At 41.4% G+C, this 18,435-nt stretch overlaps 1 protein-coding gene across 1 annotated transcript in view; it reads right to left on the reverse strand.

Moving 5' to 3' along the window:
* The window catches only part of dcc (DCC netrin 1 receptor), a gene marked incomplete at its 5' end in the record, with an annotated part of 178,856 nt that overhangs the window by 133,593 nt on the left and 26,828 nt on the right, over positions 1 to 18,435 (reverse strand). The window contains 2 exons of the mRNA XM_034897161.1: positions 5,973 to 6,093; positions 8,085 to 8,239. Coding sequence (XP_034753052.1) covers positions 5,973 to 6,093; positions 8,085 to 8,239 — 276 coding nt within the window. The remainder of the gene's footprint in view (positions 1 to 5,972; positions 6,094 to 8,084; positions 8,240 to 18,435) is intronic.

Below are 18,435 nucleotides of genomic sequence, written 5' to 3' on the forward strand. Positions count from 1 at the left end.
TATGTATGCACAAAACACAACTTCAACATAAAAGGAATGTAGCACAATATGGATGTGAAAGCAGTTATTAGTAGCCTATGTGACTATAAAATTTGTTTTGGTTAAAATCCACAAATAATCGTAATTGCAATCTCAATTTTGATCAAAATAATCGTGATTATCATTTTGGCCATGATTGTGCAGCCCTATAGCCCAGAGGCACTCTGGATCTGCCATTATCAATCGCTTTTGTTTGGTCTTGATGTCAGCGTAGCATCGCTAGTTTTAGCCTTAGCCATCCCTTACAACTAATGGAGCGAGATGGAAAATCAAACTTTTCCCCAACCCCGTGGGGAGGGGGACCACATCATGGCAACCAACAGAACCCAGCAAAGATTCTTCTTGCTCCCTCCTTCTGTTCACTGATTGGACCGGTAAAGAGGTGTCAAGAATATACCGCAAACCCAGACGTAGAAATGATGGAAAATGAACGTTCAGCGGTAGTACATAGGAGGGCGAAGCCAGGCAAGAAAACACAGGTCAGAGAGGGAAAAACAGAAAGTTACAAGTAAAAATAAGAGAATGGAATGAAGGGAGAGAAAATAGAAGGGCAGGAAGAGCAAAAAAAGCAACGTCTCTCCGAGAAACCCAGTCCCCCCAATCTGCTTATGGCTCCCAGTGTTTAGAAATGGTAACAGGTGTAAACCGAGCCCTGGGTATCCTGCTCTGCCTTTGAGAAAATGAAAGCTCAGATTGGCCGATCTGGAATCTTCTCCTTATGAGGTCATAAGGGGCAAGGTTACCTCCCCTTTCTTTCCTTTGCCTGTCAAGAGAATTTGGCCCACCCATGAGAGAGACATCATGGTTTTCAAATGAGCAAAGTGGCAGTCTGTGCCACACCTCTCGTGCCTCCACCTGGGAAAGAGACTCCAGGTACAGTATTAGGGGACCACTAAGGTCTATATAAAAGAGACTTCAGATACTGCATTAGGAAACCACTAAGGTCTTTATAAAAGAAACTTCAGATACAGTATTAGGGGACCACTAAGGTCTATATAAAAGAGACTTCAGATACAGTATTAGGGACCACTAAGGTCTATATAAAAGAGACTTCTGATACAGTATTAGGAAACCACTAAGGTCTATATAAAAGAGACTTCAGATACAGTATTAGAGACCACTAAGGTCTATATAAAAGAGACTTCAGATACAGTATTAGGGACCACTAAGGTCTTTATAAAAGATAAATAAGTTGCAACGGGCTATACGTCGCAGAACAAGCCAAACTATGAAAAAAAGTCTGAACTATATTCTGAATTTGGTACTCAAAGTGGGAGGCAGAAAGAAAGGAAGGAAGGGAAAAAATACAGGAAATACAAATGAAGAACGACAAAGCAAAGGAGAGCAATAATTTAAGTAAAAACAGAACCAACTTAGAAAAGGAACTATTAAGGTCCTGGACATAGTAGACAACAACGACATAAGCAGTAAAAAAAAGAAGATGAACCAAGGGAGCGAGTAAGCAAAGATATGAACAAGAAAGGACGAATAGCAGGAAACCATAAAAAAAGAAAGAAAGGAAAGAAGGGAGGGAAGAAGAAAAGAAGAAAAGTCAGAAGGAAAGAAGGAAGGAAGGAAGGAAGGAAGGAAGGAAGTTGGACAGTTAGTTGGGGTGCTACCCTGAATCCAACTGTTAGCTTTAAAATACTACAAAATACCCTAACATTTGACCTCACAATTGTTACAATGTTACATGTAGATGCGCCAACAGTCGTGTTGTTGTCATGGGGGGAAAACACGTCAACGTCACTGCTGTTGAATACTCACCAAGTATAATATCTTACATTTTTAAACAATTTTAAATGCGTTGAAATGCTTTCTTGCTCTTTAAAGATCAACCATAATCCTGCTGTTCCTCCCATAAAAAAAAAACACATTCGCTACACTCAACCAAGGGGGTAAGCCAGCCTCCACTAAGCATAGCTCCCCATGGCGCCATTTTGAAGGTACCATCACCCGCCGTTAGCATCCCATTGACTGCCATTCATTTTGGCACTCCATTACCTCGTATTTCACGTTATGGCTCCGTAGCAGTTGTTTTTGTAAAGACAGGCTAACAATTGCGTCATAACTACGCAACAGTGAAGGAATCACTGTATAGTACAGGCTAAGGTGGCAGACAGACTTCCACTTTAATTACTAATGTTAACTAGCATGTTAGTTAGCAGTAATTCGCCTGTTTCTATGTTATCTCCTAACATGTACCTACCTCTCCGTCTCTGCTGATTGGGAATGATTGAGATTTCTCTTGCACAGCTTTCAGAAGACTTACAACTTTCAGACAGGTTGCCCGCGTCACATCTACGTCGTCAAACTCAGTTGGAGGCTGCGCAGTAACGCTCAGCATCACCGGAAAAGTGTTTCTAATAGACTTCTATGGTGTCCGTTGAAAACAACGGTGTCACATTGTCCATTTCTTCATTCATTCATGTCTGTGCACTCAACTCAGTAAAACAAGCACAATAGAAGGAGAGATGGAGAGCTTCACCTTTGCACTTTCAAATACACACAGAATGTGTGTTTCCTGACCTTCAAGCAGTCATAACGCCATACACACAATTCAGACCTTAAAAGATACACACACACACACACACCTACACACACACACACCCACACACACACACCCACACAAAGAGGGTCAGATGGTTGGTGTTATTTAAAAATTAAAAAGGTGTGTATATCCCTTTTCCCCCCATATCCCATTTTTGCCCTAAGTTCATACTGGCTCATTTCCTAACTGCGCTCCCAGACTGCAGAGTTACTTGTGGTTCCCAATAGCCTGCCAGAGTAGAATGAGAGACAGAGCCTTCAGCTATCAGGCTCCTCTCCTGTGGAGCCAGCCCCTGGTTTGAGGTCAAGAGGCAGAAACAGTCCCATTTGAGAGTAAGCTTAAAACTCTCTTCTTTGATAAGCTTATGGTTAGGGCTGATCAAAGCACCCACTTACACTTTTCTGTCACATAAGTGTACATTTTGTACATAAGTACATAAGTTAGAGAACAAAACCATAATATAAATTGTGTGTGTGTGTGTGTGTGTGTGTGCTGTGTATGTGGGTTTGTGTGTGCGTGTGTGTGTGTCGAGAATCACTCCAAAAATGAAGAGCCCCATCGCCAAGGGTAACAAGGTGGTATGCTGACAATCAAACACACCCACGCACGCACGCACACACACACACACACACACACACACACACACGCTGTGATTTCTCGTGGGAATGTCTGATTGGCCGCTGTGAGCCTGCTGGGATGCTCGGTTCCCGTGGCGATAGTATCCAAGCGATAACACCAACCATCTGACCCTCTTTGTGTGTGTGTGTGTGTGTGTGTGTGTGTGTGTGTGTGTGTGTGTGTGTGAGAGTGAGAGCGCGTCTGTGTGTATTGCCATCTGTGCCGTGTGCTCAGGGGAGAAGCAACACACTGAACAATTATTAAAGCAGAAACAAAGAAAGAGAAGAAAGAGAAGAGAAGAAAGAAAGAGAAAAAGAAAGAAAGAAAGAAAGAAAGAAAGAAAGAAAGAAAGAAAGAAAGAAAGAAAGAAAGAAAGAAAGAAAGAAAGAAAATGAAATGATGCTAGGTTGGATGAAGACGTGAAGATAACACCAGTTAGTTAGTTAGTTGGCTAACTAGTTGGCGGTTTGTTGGTCAGTCAGTCAGTCACACACACACAAACACACACACACACACACACACACACACACACACACATACAGACATTTAGTTAATTATTGAGTTGGTCATTTATTTAAATAAGCTAGATCGTATAGTCCATCAGTTAATGTTCTGGATCATTCATTCATTGTGATTGACTTCCTTTTGTCTGTCATGACGCATTCCCTAAAACACTGATGTGTGCCGATGTGTCAGAATAAAAGCATTGCAGAAAGGTGCTGGGAGGCTTTTAATGTGAAACAGATTGAGGAAGTGGGGATTTTGCACGAACAGCAAACAGCAGCACCAGGCAATTCAATTATTGGCTATGGCTGTTACTGAAGATGGATGCTCCCGGTTTCATATAAACATGATCAAACAGACGCCAGGATCACAGCCACAATAATGTAAAGTGTGAATATTACTGTACTGTACTCTCTCACTCACACACACACACACACACACACACACACACACACACACACACACAGCTGCTGGTCTATTTAGATGCAGAGTGATTCCATCGCGCTGACTCAGATGTTCTACAGACTGGCTGATCTATTCACGTCTTTATATCTATGTGTGTGTGTGTGTGTGTGTGTGTGTGTGTGTGTGTGTGTGTATGTGTGTGTGTGTGTGTGTGTGTGTGTGTGTGTGTGTGTGTGTGTGTGTGAGTGTGTGTGTATCAGATGGTAGTAACTGCTGTCAGACCCACACCACTAACTGAATTGGAGCCCCGACACCACCACAACAACACAACAAACAATGACTCTGCCAAAAACCAGACGACTCCTGCTGTCCTCTCAGCCGTGACTGAAACATAGAGTGAAGATCAGCGAGGAGCCCCTCCTCCTCGGAAAATCACCGCTCGACATTAGAACTCGACAAAAACACTACTCATGTCTTCATGCCCTCCTTTGTCACTTCGAGCTCAGAAACTGTTTTTGTATCTCTCACTTTTAGTTGTTGTATTTGAGATTATTAATGCCATATTTATGACTTCCTTTAACTTGAATTCAAGATTTTTCCGCAACATGTATGTTTTCCCTTGCTTTGTGGAAGACTTAGGTGGGCATATTCGGCGGGTCAGGGTTAGGATTAGTCTATGCTAAAAAAGTGTGTCTGTCAGTCGGGTACAGAGCTCCGCGTCAGCACGGGCTTCTGTGACTGTCAACATAGCCAGCATCTAAGATTACCTACTGCGCTGTGCTGTGGAGTAACGTCTGGCTGTGTGAGACAAGCGTCTGGCAACATTGTTGCGGATGAAGCGGTCTCAGTCTCGCAACCTCCGTGAACTTCGAGTGTGGGAAGGAATGGGTCGGGGGAGAGAATCCTCCACAGTACTTTGAATTTGTACTGCAGTAGCTCGTTGAAACGCTAGCTGTCAGTAAACATATCACACCTTTAAAACAGAGCCTACTGGGCCTCAAGCTTCTTTTTTTTTTAGTTCATTCATTAAGTTATATAATGCAACTTAAATTCATGAATTAGTTTTATAAGATGTATTGATATGTTTTCCATATTGACAGCTGCTGGGCCATTCGTCACTGGCGGTTAAGTATTTGTCTTGCAGCCAGATTCTTCTCAGCAATGTCTGAGTGCTCACGTACGTGTCAATTTACTCATTAAACTCAAAAACCAAAGCCCGCTCAAAACTACTGTACAGTATCTAATTATGAAAAACTGCTGTTTATGCTTCTGAAGTGTAGCTCAACATGAGCTTTGTTTGTATCTCTGCTGTCATTAAACTGCACTTTATTATTATCGCTGCCTATGCTGTCAGAACAAGGAATTTAACTTACACATAACAGGTAATTTATCACTGGCACATAATTATAGATGCATGTTGGGTTAGCAGCAACCGCCAAATGTTTCTATATGGTGATCAAAAGACTGTCAGAAGGGGATGTCACGCTGTGGGACAATACAATGTGTGAACTTCAAATCTGCTCTTCATTACACAGAATTAAACTGAACTTAGACGTCGCACTAACCCAACAAATGGTTTTAACTGCAGCCACAAAAAGCAAGAAAAAGATTGAAGATTGAAAAAAAAAGTTTAAAATGAACACAGAAAGTTACAAATTAAGATAAGCAGATGTGATGTACAAGAAATACAGCGAGGTCCAAAGGAATTGTTGTCATGACCGAAATGAAGACAAACCGGTTGATGGTAGCAGGTTGTTTTTCTCAATGAGAAGCGAGACGGACACCACACGTTTCAGCTGTACAAGAAATGTGATGGTGTGTTTGTGTGTGTGTGTGTGTGTGTGTGTGTTCCTACCTGGCTCCCGGAGCAGCAGCTGAGCCATGGCCTGTGAGCTGCCGGCTGAGTTTACGGCGACGCACTGATAAAATCCTTCGTCTGACTTCACCAAACCCAAAATCTGCAGGTTACTGCCGTCCTGATGAACAGACCCGTACAACGTTTCATTAAAAGCTTTAAAAACACACAACATAGTCCATCTTAGATGATTAAACACACAAGGAAAAGTTCACCACAAAAAGTATAACCCCTAGGCCTGGATTTGAATAGTAAAAAAAAGAAATCCAAACCATGGGAATGCTTAAATTACTATCGATTGGGACTGTTTTTTAATAAATATGTTGGCTTAGCTCCTTTCCTTGTTTTCACCTTGGCCTAACCGCATGTGAAAATGAAGTACTTTTGTCATGTGACGTTGGATGAACAAAAAGGAAGCGGGAGTGGGAAACACAAGGCGTTGTGAGGTCTTTAGATAACGGAGCTAACGTTCCGTACCGAGTAACGTCAGTACAGGGGGGCGTGACAGGCCGAGGATGGAATCAGAAGAAGGGTGAGAAACAGTCTTGAGATGACTTTAAAATCGAGCACAAACGCTTATGTCATCATTCGTGTTTCCTAACAGCGTCGCCAGTTATGTAAGGGATAATGTAGAGCGAGGTGGTTGCTATAGAGAACACAACCCCAACAGGGTGATCAGGTCTTGAATCACTGAAGGGGTTGCATTCGCTATAATCAACCGCCTCGCTCTACATAATCTCTGGCTACTTACCAAATAAATCAATAATTTGACAAAAAATATTGATGGAAATGGGAGCTTCTTGATATAAATACAATTGTATTGCTTCTGCTAAGGAAAACAGTCCGTTCCGTCTCTATGGTTGGAATCCCGCGTCCATAGCAATGTAAACTCTGTAGCTAGCTGTTTAATGCAACCCTTGGTCTATTACTTAACACCACGTACGGGCTGTGGTAGTAGCCGTATATATTATGGGATGCTGAAGTGGTGGACAAATGACCCAGCTGCTGATTTTACCCTTGTGCTGACCTCGGGTCAAATTGACCCATTTGCCAATATCAATACTCTTTTTTTACTCTTTTAAACGCTCTTACAAATCAAATATCAAGTACAAATCTCTACTTTCAATTATTTTGGAGTGTCTTATTCAATTTTATCACGTTTGAAAAACAATGAAGTGGTTTGGAGATTGAAGTATTGATTAGAAGTTGACATATTCCATTATCCGACAACATCCATTCCTTTAATTTTAGTCTAAATAATTCCTAATTTCTGCTTTTCTAACTCAAACAATAGGTAGAATTTCCTATAAATGAGGTTTATTGACCATAAATTTCAAAAAATGAATGCATAACTAAAGTTAATAAGTTAGTAAATAGTGTTAAAATAAAAATTTAAGTGACAAACATTGAAAAAAAGCATCAAAAGTGATGAAAAAAAGGGAGAAAAAGTAAACAACATTGAGTGTTGATTATCAAATTTAACGGGAAGACAACACAAGGGTTATTCACTGCAGGAATTGACATTAACTTAATCATTGTAGCTGCTCTAATTCACATTAAACTGAACATTTCTGTTGATGGTCAAGTGAGACACGGTGAATGGCTTCTTTGGGAATATCCATGTTGAATTTATTACGTCCCCCTTCATCTCGTTTCCTATTTGCACAGCAGCTGCATGTTAACACACCTGTAAGTTAACGTTAAACATGTTGCAATGTAGCCGATGTTGGCTCCAGGGGTTTTCTGGTGGATCCCGAAAGTAGTTTGGAGAAGTAGAATAATCCGCTTCTGTAAAAAAACGGGCGACTAAGAACGACGGACTTTACTTGATGCCAAGGGCTGCAAGCAACAAGACACTCTCTGTACAAACACTGGTGACCAGGTTGCTCTGAAAAGTGCTGACATCCAGGCCGTCTGGCGGTGGGTTTGTGGCGCAGGGCGTGCGTGAGTAAAGGCGGCAATCACTACTAAGATGATGTACATGATCGAAGGTAAACCGGGTAAATGCCGATCCCCAGTTGCCAAAATTGGCTCCAATCCAATACTGTAATCTGAACATCCCTACCAAAATACTGTTCCTGTCTGGTATTTATTCATTTCAGCGTGACTCACCACTATCTGGAAGTAGTCACTGGGGATGACTTCCTCGCCGTTCTTCATCCAGCGCACAGTCGGCGGCGGGTTTCCTGTCACTGCACACTCCAGCTCGATGTCCGTGGACTCGTAGGCGTACGTGTTGGTCGGGTAGTTGAGGAACTGAGGAGGCACTGCAGAAACAAACAACAACGGCAACAAATGAACAACAGAGGAAAATTGAAAAGGATTGCTCCCGAATGAAGAATCATATCATATTCAATTGGTTCCAAACAGGACTCAGGTGTAAAAAGGTACATACACATACATGTAGCAAAATTCTGTCTCAGCATTTAATGCAACCCTCAAGGGAGCGGTGGGCAGCCATTTACCGTGCCTTGGGACCAACTCCAGATATGCCTTGCCCAAGGGCACTGAACAGAGAACCTAGTACATTTTTTTAAACGGTGGGGGATACTGGAGCACCCGACGAAAGAACTTAAAAAACTCCACACATAAAGGCCCGAATGACCTAGATTCCACCAGATCCAAGTGTTTACCATTGGGCCACCATGCTGCCCAATGTATACAGGGGTGGTTTTATGTAGACATGGGCTGGTTAGCGGTTTAAAGGTAAACCGAATTTTCAAGCGGTTTCAAGCGGTTCATGAGGTATGAGTCGTCAAGAACAGAAAGTACAGTTCAGAAATCCCTCTCCCTGCCAGTTTGTAGTGTGTTTACATTAAGTTCAGTGGGGGAGGGTTGTACGTTTTCACCCGGACATTTGAAAATAACACATTTTAAAGCTGTAATTGCAATACTGTGAAACTGTGGTATTTTTGCTGTTATCATACCAGCAGCTCATACTGCTGACTCATATCCGTGCATGCATTTGTCTTATTGTGGTAGTCTGTTTTTCTGTTTTGTATTTTGCTTTGTTTCCTGTTTGATTTCGACAGTCTGGTTTTCCGTCCTGTCTTGTGGTGTTTCTGTGTTGTCGTGCTGCTTTTAATGTCCGGGAGTCTGCTCAGAAACATGTCTGAGACCCTGAGACTCACACAACACGCCAGCATCTTCTCTGACAAGCTAGCAGTTCGCCATTTTATCCCAGAGAATGTCGCAGACAACTTTACAAATCCTGTTTACTTTTTTGGGGATTAAAAGCCGTCCAGAATTTCTGTGGAACCTCAACTCCCTTCTTTTAACACATGGCTATAAATAAAAATTAAGTCTACTGTTAAGACCGTTATCAGAGGATAACTCAATGTGGAATAGTTATGTTGGAATAGATTCCATTAGATAATATGTCAATACTACTACTTCAAATGTTGAAATTACTATTCGAATGTGATTCGTTTATAGGTTGGCTAACCTTACCTAATCACGCTGTTCTCAAGTTACAGGAGTATAAAAAACACTTGTGAGCATTGTGAGCTCGGAAGGATTGGAAATAGTTTAAAATGACATTAAAATCGACATCAAGTGAGCCAAAGTTTTATCGATAGTTAACTCGTTGTGGTTTTCTAACTGCGTCCCGAGTTACAGGAGCTTAGCTGGCAGCTTCATGGAGACAGCTACAGTTAATGTTAGCTGCCCTACAGCTGTCAGAGTTAGCCTCCACTTCTATAAGACCTTCGAACAGCTGTATTCTCAGTAATGTGAAAATCTGCAAGAAACAGGTCGCTTATAAATCACAAAAATTATTCTTAGACTTCTCTTTAAAGACACCAGTCGGGACGTTTTCTCCGCTGAAGCGAAGCAGTTTTCTCCACTCATACACGTTTCCATGAATTGCAAGCATTACATCTTCATTAACACGCTCATGCAGCACGCCAATTATAGTGGGTATAGTATAAGGCTGCGTTGTGTAGTACATGTTTATAACAGGCTGCATTTGACCATTACATATTCAAATAACATTCGAATTTAAAAAAATAAATGAAATTCAATTATCAATTTGGTACTATAGAGGAAGACTGACGGCTCTAATGCAGAAATGCAGCGGTGCAGCGTTTCAGCAAGGTAGCCGTCACGCACAGGTTAGTCCTGCATTGGCAGACCTACAGTCTCTCCACAGATCCATCTGGCTAGTCCACAACGCATTCTGTTCCATTGAAAATAATAATAAAAATACATACGAGCTACAGTGTTTTACTTTTTGCAGCTATATGTGCACACACGCACACACACACACACACACACACACACACACACACACACACACACACACACACCCTTTTTACTCACACTGAGCATTTTTTTATATTAGCACCCATAGCATATGTTACATGGCCAAAAGTATGTGGACACCAGAATATTATACCCATCTTAACATAATGAGAAAGAATAATCCAAGATAGGATGACAAGACGATGGAATTAAAGAAAGGAAGAAAAGTATATACAAAGAAAATAGAGCAAAGGAAGGAAGAGAAAGTAAAAAAGACAAAAAATGCAAGGAAGGTAAAAGTTAAGAAAGACCAAAGAAGGAAAGAAAAAAAAAAAAGGAGAGAGCAAAAACGAGGAGCAAAATTAGGAGAAAGAAAGGAAAAAGGCACTCAGGTACAAGAAAGACGGGAAGACGTGGTTGAGGGAATGAAAAAGTGAGTACAAGAAAGACGGGAAGACGTGATTGAGGGAATGAAAAAGCGAGTACAAGACACAAAAGGGTGGAGAAAGAGAGCAGACGGACGCGTTGAAAAGTTAAAAGAAATGGAATACGAGAGAAGGAAGAGACAGAGCTACAGAGAGGATGACAAAAAAAGGCAAAAGTGGAGAAGATGAGAAGAAAGAAGAGAGAAAATGGAGAGAAGGGAAACAGGGAGCGACACAAGAAGATAACAGAAAGAAAGAAAAAAGAAGAAGGCCAGTGGGGAAAAGGAGAGGGGACAAGGCGTCTGAGAGGGAGAATGTAGGACAGGAGATAGATGAACAGAGGGGGAGAGAGAGAGGAGAGGTAGAAAGTTAGCAGAGGGGGCGAGGCGTGCGTGCCAGTCTTCCATCGATGCATCGTTATCTGGAGGTGTAACTTTATCCCTGCAGTAATACTCTAATTAAGAGCTAACGATTCCCTTTAAACTCGGAGCGGCTGCACAGAGCCGCTGAGACAACACAGTCTGCAACTCCAGAGATCTGGAGATGCCAAGTCTTTCTGTAGCAGAACCTCTACAGGGACCAATCTGCATCTATAGGCTGCCTACCAGGCGCCAAGTCTTTCTGTAGGAGAACCACTACAGGGACTGATCAGCATCTATAGGCTCCCTACCAGGCGCCAAGTCTTTCTGTAGGAGAACTACTACAGGGACCAATCAGCATCTATAGGCTGCCTACTAGGCACCAAGTCTTTCTGTAAGAGAACTACTACATGGAACAATCAGCATCTATAGGCTACCTAACAGATGCCAAGTCTTTCTGTAGGAGAACCACTACAGGGACCCATTAGCATCCAGATCAGGTGGATCAACAAGATGGAGGTGGATCAGGCGATCGACGGCGGTTCAGAGACCGTTTCAGTAGCAATGGTGCCTGACCCCTGTATTCACTACATTGGAAAGATCCCCCCTCACCCCGTTTTTACAGGGTTTTGTTTATGGAACTAAGTAACTTCAAGAACAATTTAATCTATTTTAATTCCAAAGGCCAAGGGACCTTTATCAGGATGCATAGTAACCTGATCCATGGAATAACCACCCTTTAATATTAAAACCTGACTGCCTCTATGGGAATTTAACATACAGGTATGTATACTTATGCCCCTGTATTTTAACATGGGGGGTGTGTACTCATGCCCCCTGTATTTTAACATAGGGGTATGTATACTTATGCCCCCTATATTTTCACATAGGGGGATGTATGCTTATACCCCCTGTATTTTAACATGGGGGGTGTGTACTAATGCTCCCTGTATTTTAACATGGGGGGGGGGGGTGTACTCTGCGCCCCCTGTATTTTAACATGGGGGGGGTGTACTTATGCTCCCTGTATTTTAACATAGGGGGGTGTATACTTATGCCCCCTGTATTTTAACATAGGGGGGTGTATACTTATGCCCCCTGTATTTTAACATAGGGGGGTGTATACTTATGCCTCCTGTATTTTAAGGAAGAACATTTTTTTTTTTACAATACATTACTTATTAACAAGAAAACTGTTCTTCTTTAAGGTTGGATTTTACCTTATTTTTATTAAGGCATTAAGATCAATTTCCAAAATATAATTTTTTTAACTGCTCTTTTTAGTCAACTTAAGCATGGGCATGTAAACTTATGAGCACCACTGTACCTCGTCAAACCCCAAATCGTGCTTAGTAGCATAGGTCTCAGGAATTAGTCTGAGCCTCTAAAGGAGAGCAGATCTCAATCAATGAAGCACCTGTTCTCATTCCTGTCAAATAACGGCGATAATGGCAATAACAAAGTTACATGCGTAAAAAAAAGGACAATAACAAAAAGTTACGAGAAAGGTAAAGAGGAAAAGCGGTCTCTTTCTCTCCAACATCTCCCTCGTTACTATGGAACACGACTGCTCTGCAACCTATTACCCAGCAGCCTTTGTTGGAATCCCCTGAGCGTCCATTGGTTGTTTGGATTTTGGTTTTTTTGCCTGCAGTGCTGCTAGTTTAACACCGATCACCTCAGTAGACGTGTTAACAAAAGCGTGTTTTCAGGCAGCTCTTTGTGATACCGGCGACGACAGGCAGGACACCGCCGCCTCCGCCTCCCCCTTAATGCGATCCTACTTCCTGCTGGAGCCTGGAACAGCTGAGGGCAGCCATTCATACGGTAATGAGACACATCCATAACCAGATGACCTCCGCAAGACACAACAAGTCTGACTCCACATTGGCTGGATACACAAACTCACCTGGATTATCATTTATAAGCGGCATTGTGTTTTGTTTTGTTTTCTATAAAAGAGTTAATGCAAGCTGATGAAGACCATTTAAAAACAATAAGGAAATAATGTGCTGTTGGGATCTCGGTTCATCTTCCTCTCTCTTTGCGCTCTCTCTCTCTCTCTCTCACACACACACACAAACACACACACACACACAATATCAATGATGCTGTCACTCTATAGCTGCACCATAATAACTTCCACTCAACATTCAAATGGAAATCAGCTCCATCGTTCATTTCAATGAACATCTGCTGTGCCTGCGTGTGTGTGCGTGTGTGTGTGTGTGTGTGTGTGTGTGTGTGTGTAAATTGATAGAACCCAGTGAAGGACATCCACACACACACACAGTCTCAGTTTTGCTCTCCTTATGTGAACAGAAACCCCGTTAGCCGCCTCTTTAAATCGGCACTTAAACAGCAGTTATCTGTCATTAAGTGCAGCCATTGAGACATACCACTCATCACACACACCCCCACACACGAACACACACACACACACCCACAACACACAAGTTAATATTCACTCTGTGGACATGATGTCTGGAAATAGTTACCCTGTTGTAAAGCCTCAATCATACAAGAGTGAAGGGGTTACATTGCTGCTAGCAAGTTTTCAAGCCTTGTGTTACGGACATTTTACTCCCTTTTTCATACTTATTTTTTAGTTTTCACTAAACACCACCTTACTACCAATAGTCTTACACTACTTTTTGGAATTCATGGTCAAAAACCCTCATTCATATAGATTTAGACCTAATATTGGAGTTAAAAATGCAGAAATAAAGAATTATTTTGACTAATAGTTGAGATCATTGGGATGAAAGTGATCAATTGTATTTTCAAACAGCGTTGGATGGAATCCAATCCGATTGGTACAAAAGAAACCCATATTTCAGATGCAGACTTTCTTTTTTAAAGGGGTCAAATTTGACCCGAGGACAACAGTAGGATTAAGAAATTAAATGAAAGAGAAATCCGAAAGAAATAGAGAAACATCCTCTGTGCTGCAGGTTTGGTGGGAGGCAATCGTCATCAGTTTTGGTTTGATCAATTTTAATCAAACCAAAACTGACTTGCTGATGGATTTGGTGTGATTTTGGTATGTTTTATAGGAATGACATTTTTTTTAAAGACAGGGTTGCACCAGTGCGTGCAGTGGACTGCCTAAATTGGCTGCCCAACATGTTAAACCATGGTCAGGGTTAATGCTCAATTCAGATTGGCTGCAGGGAGTCCATTCAAAAGTACTAAGGCTCAGTCCTTACTGCAGCGGCCCGGGTTTGAGTCGACCCATGGCCCTTCTCTTTGCCCCTTTCCTGTCTTCAGCTGTAATATAATAAAAACGCCCAAAAAGCCACAAAAAATATTCTTATTAAAAACAGGTCTTTGTTTTCGGACGTAAACTGACGCTGAAACAAACTCAAACTGAGACACTCTGCTGCTTCACGTTTCAGCAGTCTGGGTGAAGACATGAATTTCAACAGGAGACTCACACTGTCCGCACCGAGAGCTGCTAATAATTCTCTCGCTGCACCTTTTACATTCATTTTGGGCAGAACTACTGAGCGAGCACAAAAAACAAATCTGAACACTAATCAGTGTGCAAATCAAGATGTGGAAGAAGACAGGGACAAGAACAATAAGGAGAAAACTGATGGTGTCCCTAAAGATAGCTAAATCATCAGTCTGTTGTTCGTTCCGCCCTACGGAGAGAGGCAATTACAGAAAAAAATACACTGAATGTCAGATCAGAAATGAATTCATATCTCAAGGATTGTAGCATTTGCAAAGTACTGGGTTAAGTGAAGCCAAAACATCTGGATTACCCAAGCTGCATTAGGGCTGGGCAATATGTCAATAGTATATTGATATGGTGATATGAGACTAGATATCGTCTTAGATTTTGGAGATTGTAAAATCGTGATATGACACTAGTGTTGTCTTTTCCTGGTTTTAAAGGCTACATTACAGTAAACTGATGTACTTTTCTGAACTTACCAGACTGGTCTAGCACATTACTGATGATTACTTGTCTAAAATTTAAGTGCGAGTATAATGTGATATTTTGTTAAAGCACCAATTGTCAACCCTAGTATAGTGCTGCAATATCAATTTCAAGGTAGGTTGTCAAGAATATCGTGATATCTAATATCGCCCAGCCCTAGGCTGCAGTATAAGTTATAAACCCATCACCCTCCATGTTAGAGAATGGGACAAGGGCCAATCTAAAAAGTTAAAGTACACTGCAATTTTTTTCTCCCAAAGATGCTGACAGAATTACTGGAATTGTGTTGGGTCTTTGTCAATTATAATGTTTTCTAGACCCAATCTATCTGAAAAGTGTCCTGAGATAACTCCTGTTATGATTAGATACTATGAAGAAAAGAAAATTGAGTTGGATTGACTTGAAGTTTGATCTACTGAGTTGGGTTTTTATGTAATTTGATGCCATTAAAAAAATGTCATTTTTGACACCTGTAATTGACATGCAGTTGGTCAGGTTGGTGTAGAGAATGGACTCTGATACCGTTTGTCCATCTCACCGATCATTACTGTGCATACTCTACTCATTTCCAGGTTTGCTCCGGTGCCTCGGGAAATTCCGCCCGATGTCTCTCATTTTTGGCCGAATATCCATCCCTTTCCTCTTCCTTTGTTTTGGCGTTCTAACCTCCGGTGGATTTCTGAGGACTACGGTTACCTGGTCCTCAGATTTCTACAGGGTAAATCCAGACCGCTAGCTAGACTATCTGTCCAATCTGAGGACTACGGTTACCTGGTCCTAAGATTTCTGCAGGGTAAATCCAGACCCCTAGCTAGACTATCTGTCCAATCTGAGGACAAATGTTACCTGGTCCTCAGGTCTCTGCTGGGTGAATCCAGACAGCTAGCTAGACTATCTGTCCAATCAAAGTTTTTTGTTGCACAACTAAAACTACTTTTGAACGTACACATGTTCCACCTGAGACATGTTTCTTCCCGAGGCTATTTTGCAGAGGCACCTTTGCTCTGTCTGGCGTTTAGCGCCGCTCGTAACAATTCTGAAAGGTCCACCAATCAGATCGGACCACCATCTAGAGGTTGAACTGGAAACTTTTCTAACTCCCAGTTCAGTTCAGTTTATTCCTTGTCCCAAAAGGGCAATTTGTATGCAGCAGAAAGACATCACATGAGAATATACACAAAACCACACAACAATTTACACGACAAAGACAGCAATAATGACAGCAGCTTTAATGACCATAATTCTGTGTTGTAGAAGACTTAAAACTAGCAATTCAGACCATGAACTCATTATGAAAATATTAACTGAGCTAGTAAATCAAGTGAGAAGGGGGTCACTTTGCAATGGCATGTGTCGCCCCCTGCTGGAGATCAAATAATGCAGGTTTAAGGAGTCTCCCCCTGCTGGGATTCAGATAGAATGCAGGTTAAAGATACTCCTTATTTTGTTTATATTTTATAGAATTATTCAAAATTTTATCATGATCTACTGTACTGTTCAATCCCTGCACTTTCCACTTTTGCTCTATCATCATTACACACAGTCTACCATAGTATCTCACCTTATCATGGTCATTGCATTTCTGGGAGTGATTTTTAATTTTAATTTTTAGGTATTTGTGATATATGTGTGTATATGTGTTTGTTGTGTTATGGTTGTCTTGCTACTGGATGCCTAAAATTTCCTTGGGGATGAATAAAGTATCTATCCATCCATCCATCCATCCATCCATCCATCTAGTTCTGCATTTGTATTACTGCGCTGAACCGAATGCGTTTTCACATCCACAGTCTCTGGCTCCAACACATTACATTGTGCATTAAAGCCAGTCCACACTGCACAAACAATTAGTTAGAATACTAATTTAAATATAAACAGGGTTTTCTCTGCCATTATAAGGTTTTGAGCAGCATCTTAGCTGAATTAATTTAACTAAAAGACTTTTCTCAGATCTAATGACTGTAGTTGGTCCCCAGTAGACTTCTCCAGCAGGTTTTGTCTTTAAGCTTTTTGAGCGTTTTTTTATTTATTTCCGGCGCTAGCTTTTGCTGCGTTGCAACGTTTTAGACACAGACATGATAATAACAACGGTCCGACATGATGTGAAATTGCAAATATTGCTTTTATTTAACATTTTCTTGATGGAGGACCCCTAAACCCCCCCGCAAAATACACGCACCCATTTTTGAATGTTTAAAAAGAATGAGCATTATAAATAGATAATGTAATGAATAAATTACACAATTTGTATGAGGGATATTTATGATATTAATGATCCATAACATGAAATTCAAAACATTCCCAGTTATTAGGTTTGCGTTGAACTTGGGCATCAAGCTGTATTGGGATTTAGATATTGGGTAGACAGTGAGGCCTTGGGGAGGAGGAATAGTAATTGGGACATTCTAAAACATACTCTAAACAGGAACAGGGTTTAACTAAACTTCACTTAAGTTTATGAACCCCCGGTGCTGTCTAATAAGTAAAGGTATACACATTGGTTTCCACCCAGCTTATATTAGCTAACGGCTTTTCTTTGTTTGTTAAATTATTTTAGACTGCTGTTTTTAGGGGTCCAAGCCCGAGGATGCGTGCACCGCAGTAATCGCAAGCGATACGCGGTTCACACAGCAGGGCTGTGGAACCCTATTGTTTTCGTGAGGATTTTTCTTCTCCATTATTATTCTTCTCCGCATAAAAGTGGTACTGCAGCCTAAACCGAACATGGTGGCGACGCGCAATTTTCAGGACTGGTCCAAAACTCCGCAGAGACCTCAGGCGCAAAAAATTGTCCCACTTCCGACACTAGGTGGCGCTATACCAGAAAAAACGCGTTTGGCCCTATAACTCCCAAACCGTACATCGGATATTAAAAAAACGTACATCCACGTGTTCCCTGAATCCAAATAAATCTCCTGATGTAGGCCACGCCCATTTCCGCCTAGACTTTTATGCGTGAATAATCACGATTTATCAAAAACCAACTTTTTCGAACTCCTCCTAGACCGTGCAATGGATCTGCACAAAACTTGGCACACAGCATCTCCAGACTGGCTTGACAAAAAGTTATATAAAGATTTTTTATAGAATAAAAATTGCGCATTTTACGGCCAACCAAATTTTTGTTGCCAACTCTGAAGAAACTGACTTTGTCATATCTCGGCCAAAATAAATTCTATCAAAGCCAAACTTGAGAAGATCCCATGCCATGACCCTCTGACGCTGCGAAAGAAATTTCACGAACATTGGCCACTAGGGGGCGCTATAAATACAACAAGTTTATATCTCATGAACCGCTCATCCGAATTTTACAAAATTTGATCGATACCATCTAGGCCCACTCCTGAGGTGGTCCTTACAGTGGGGTACTGATTTGTTCAAGTGGGCGTGGCCTATGGACCAATGTTTACAGTAGCCACTTAAACTAAAGTGAAATACTTGAAATTAACAGGGTAGATGTACAATCGGTAGCAGACCCGCCTTACCAA

This window comes from Etheostoma cragini, chromosome 16 (assembly GCF_013103735.1).
Source record: "Etheostoma cragini isolate CJK2018 chromosome 16, CSU_Ecrag_1.0, whole genome shotgun sequence".
NCBI classification, from domain to species: domain Eukaryota; kingdom Metazoa; phylum Chordata; class Actinopteri; order Perciformes; family Percidae; genus Etheostoma; species Etheostoma cragini.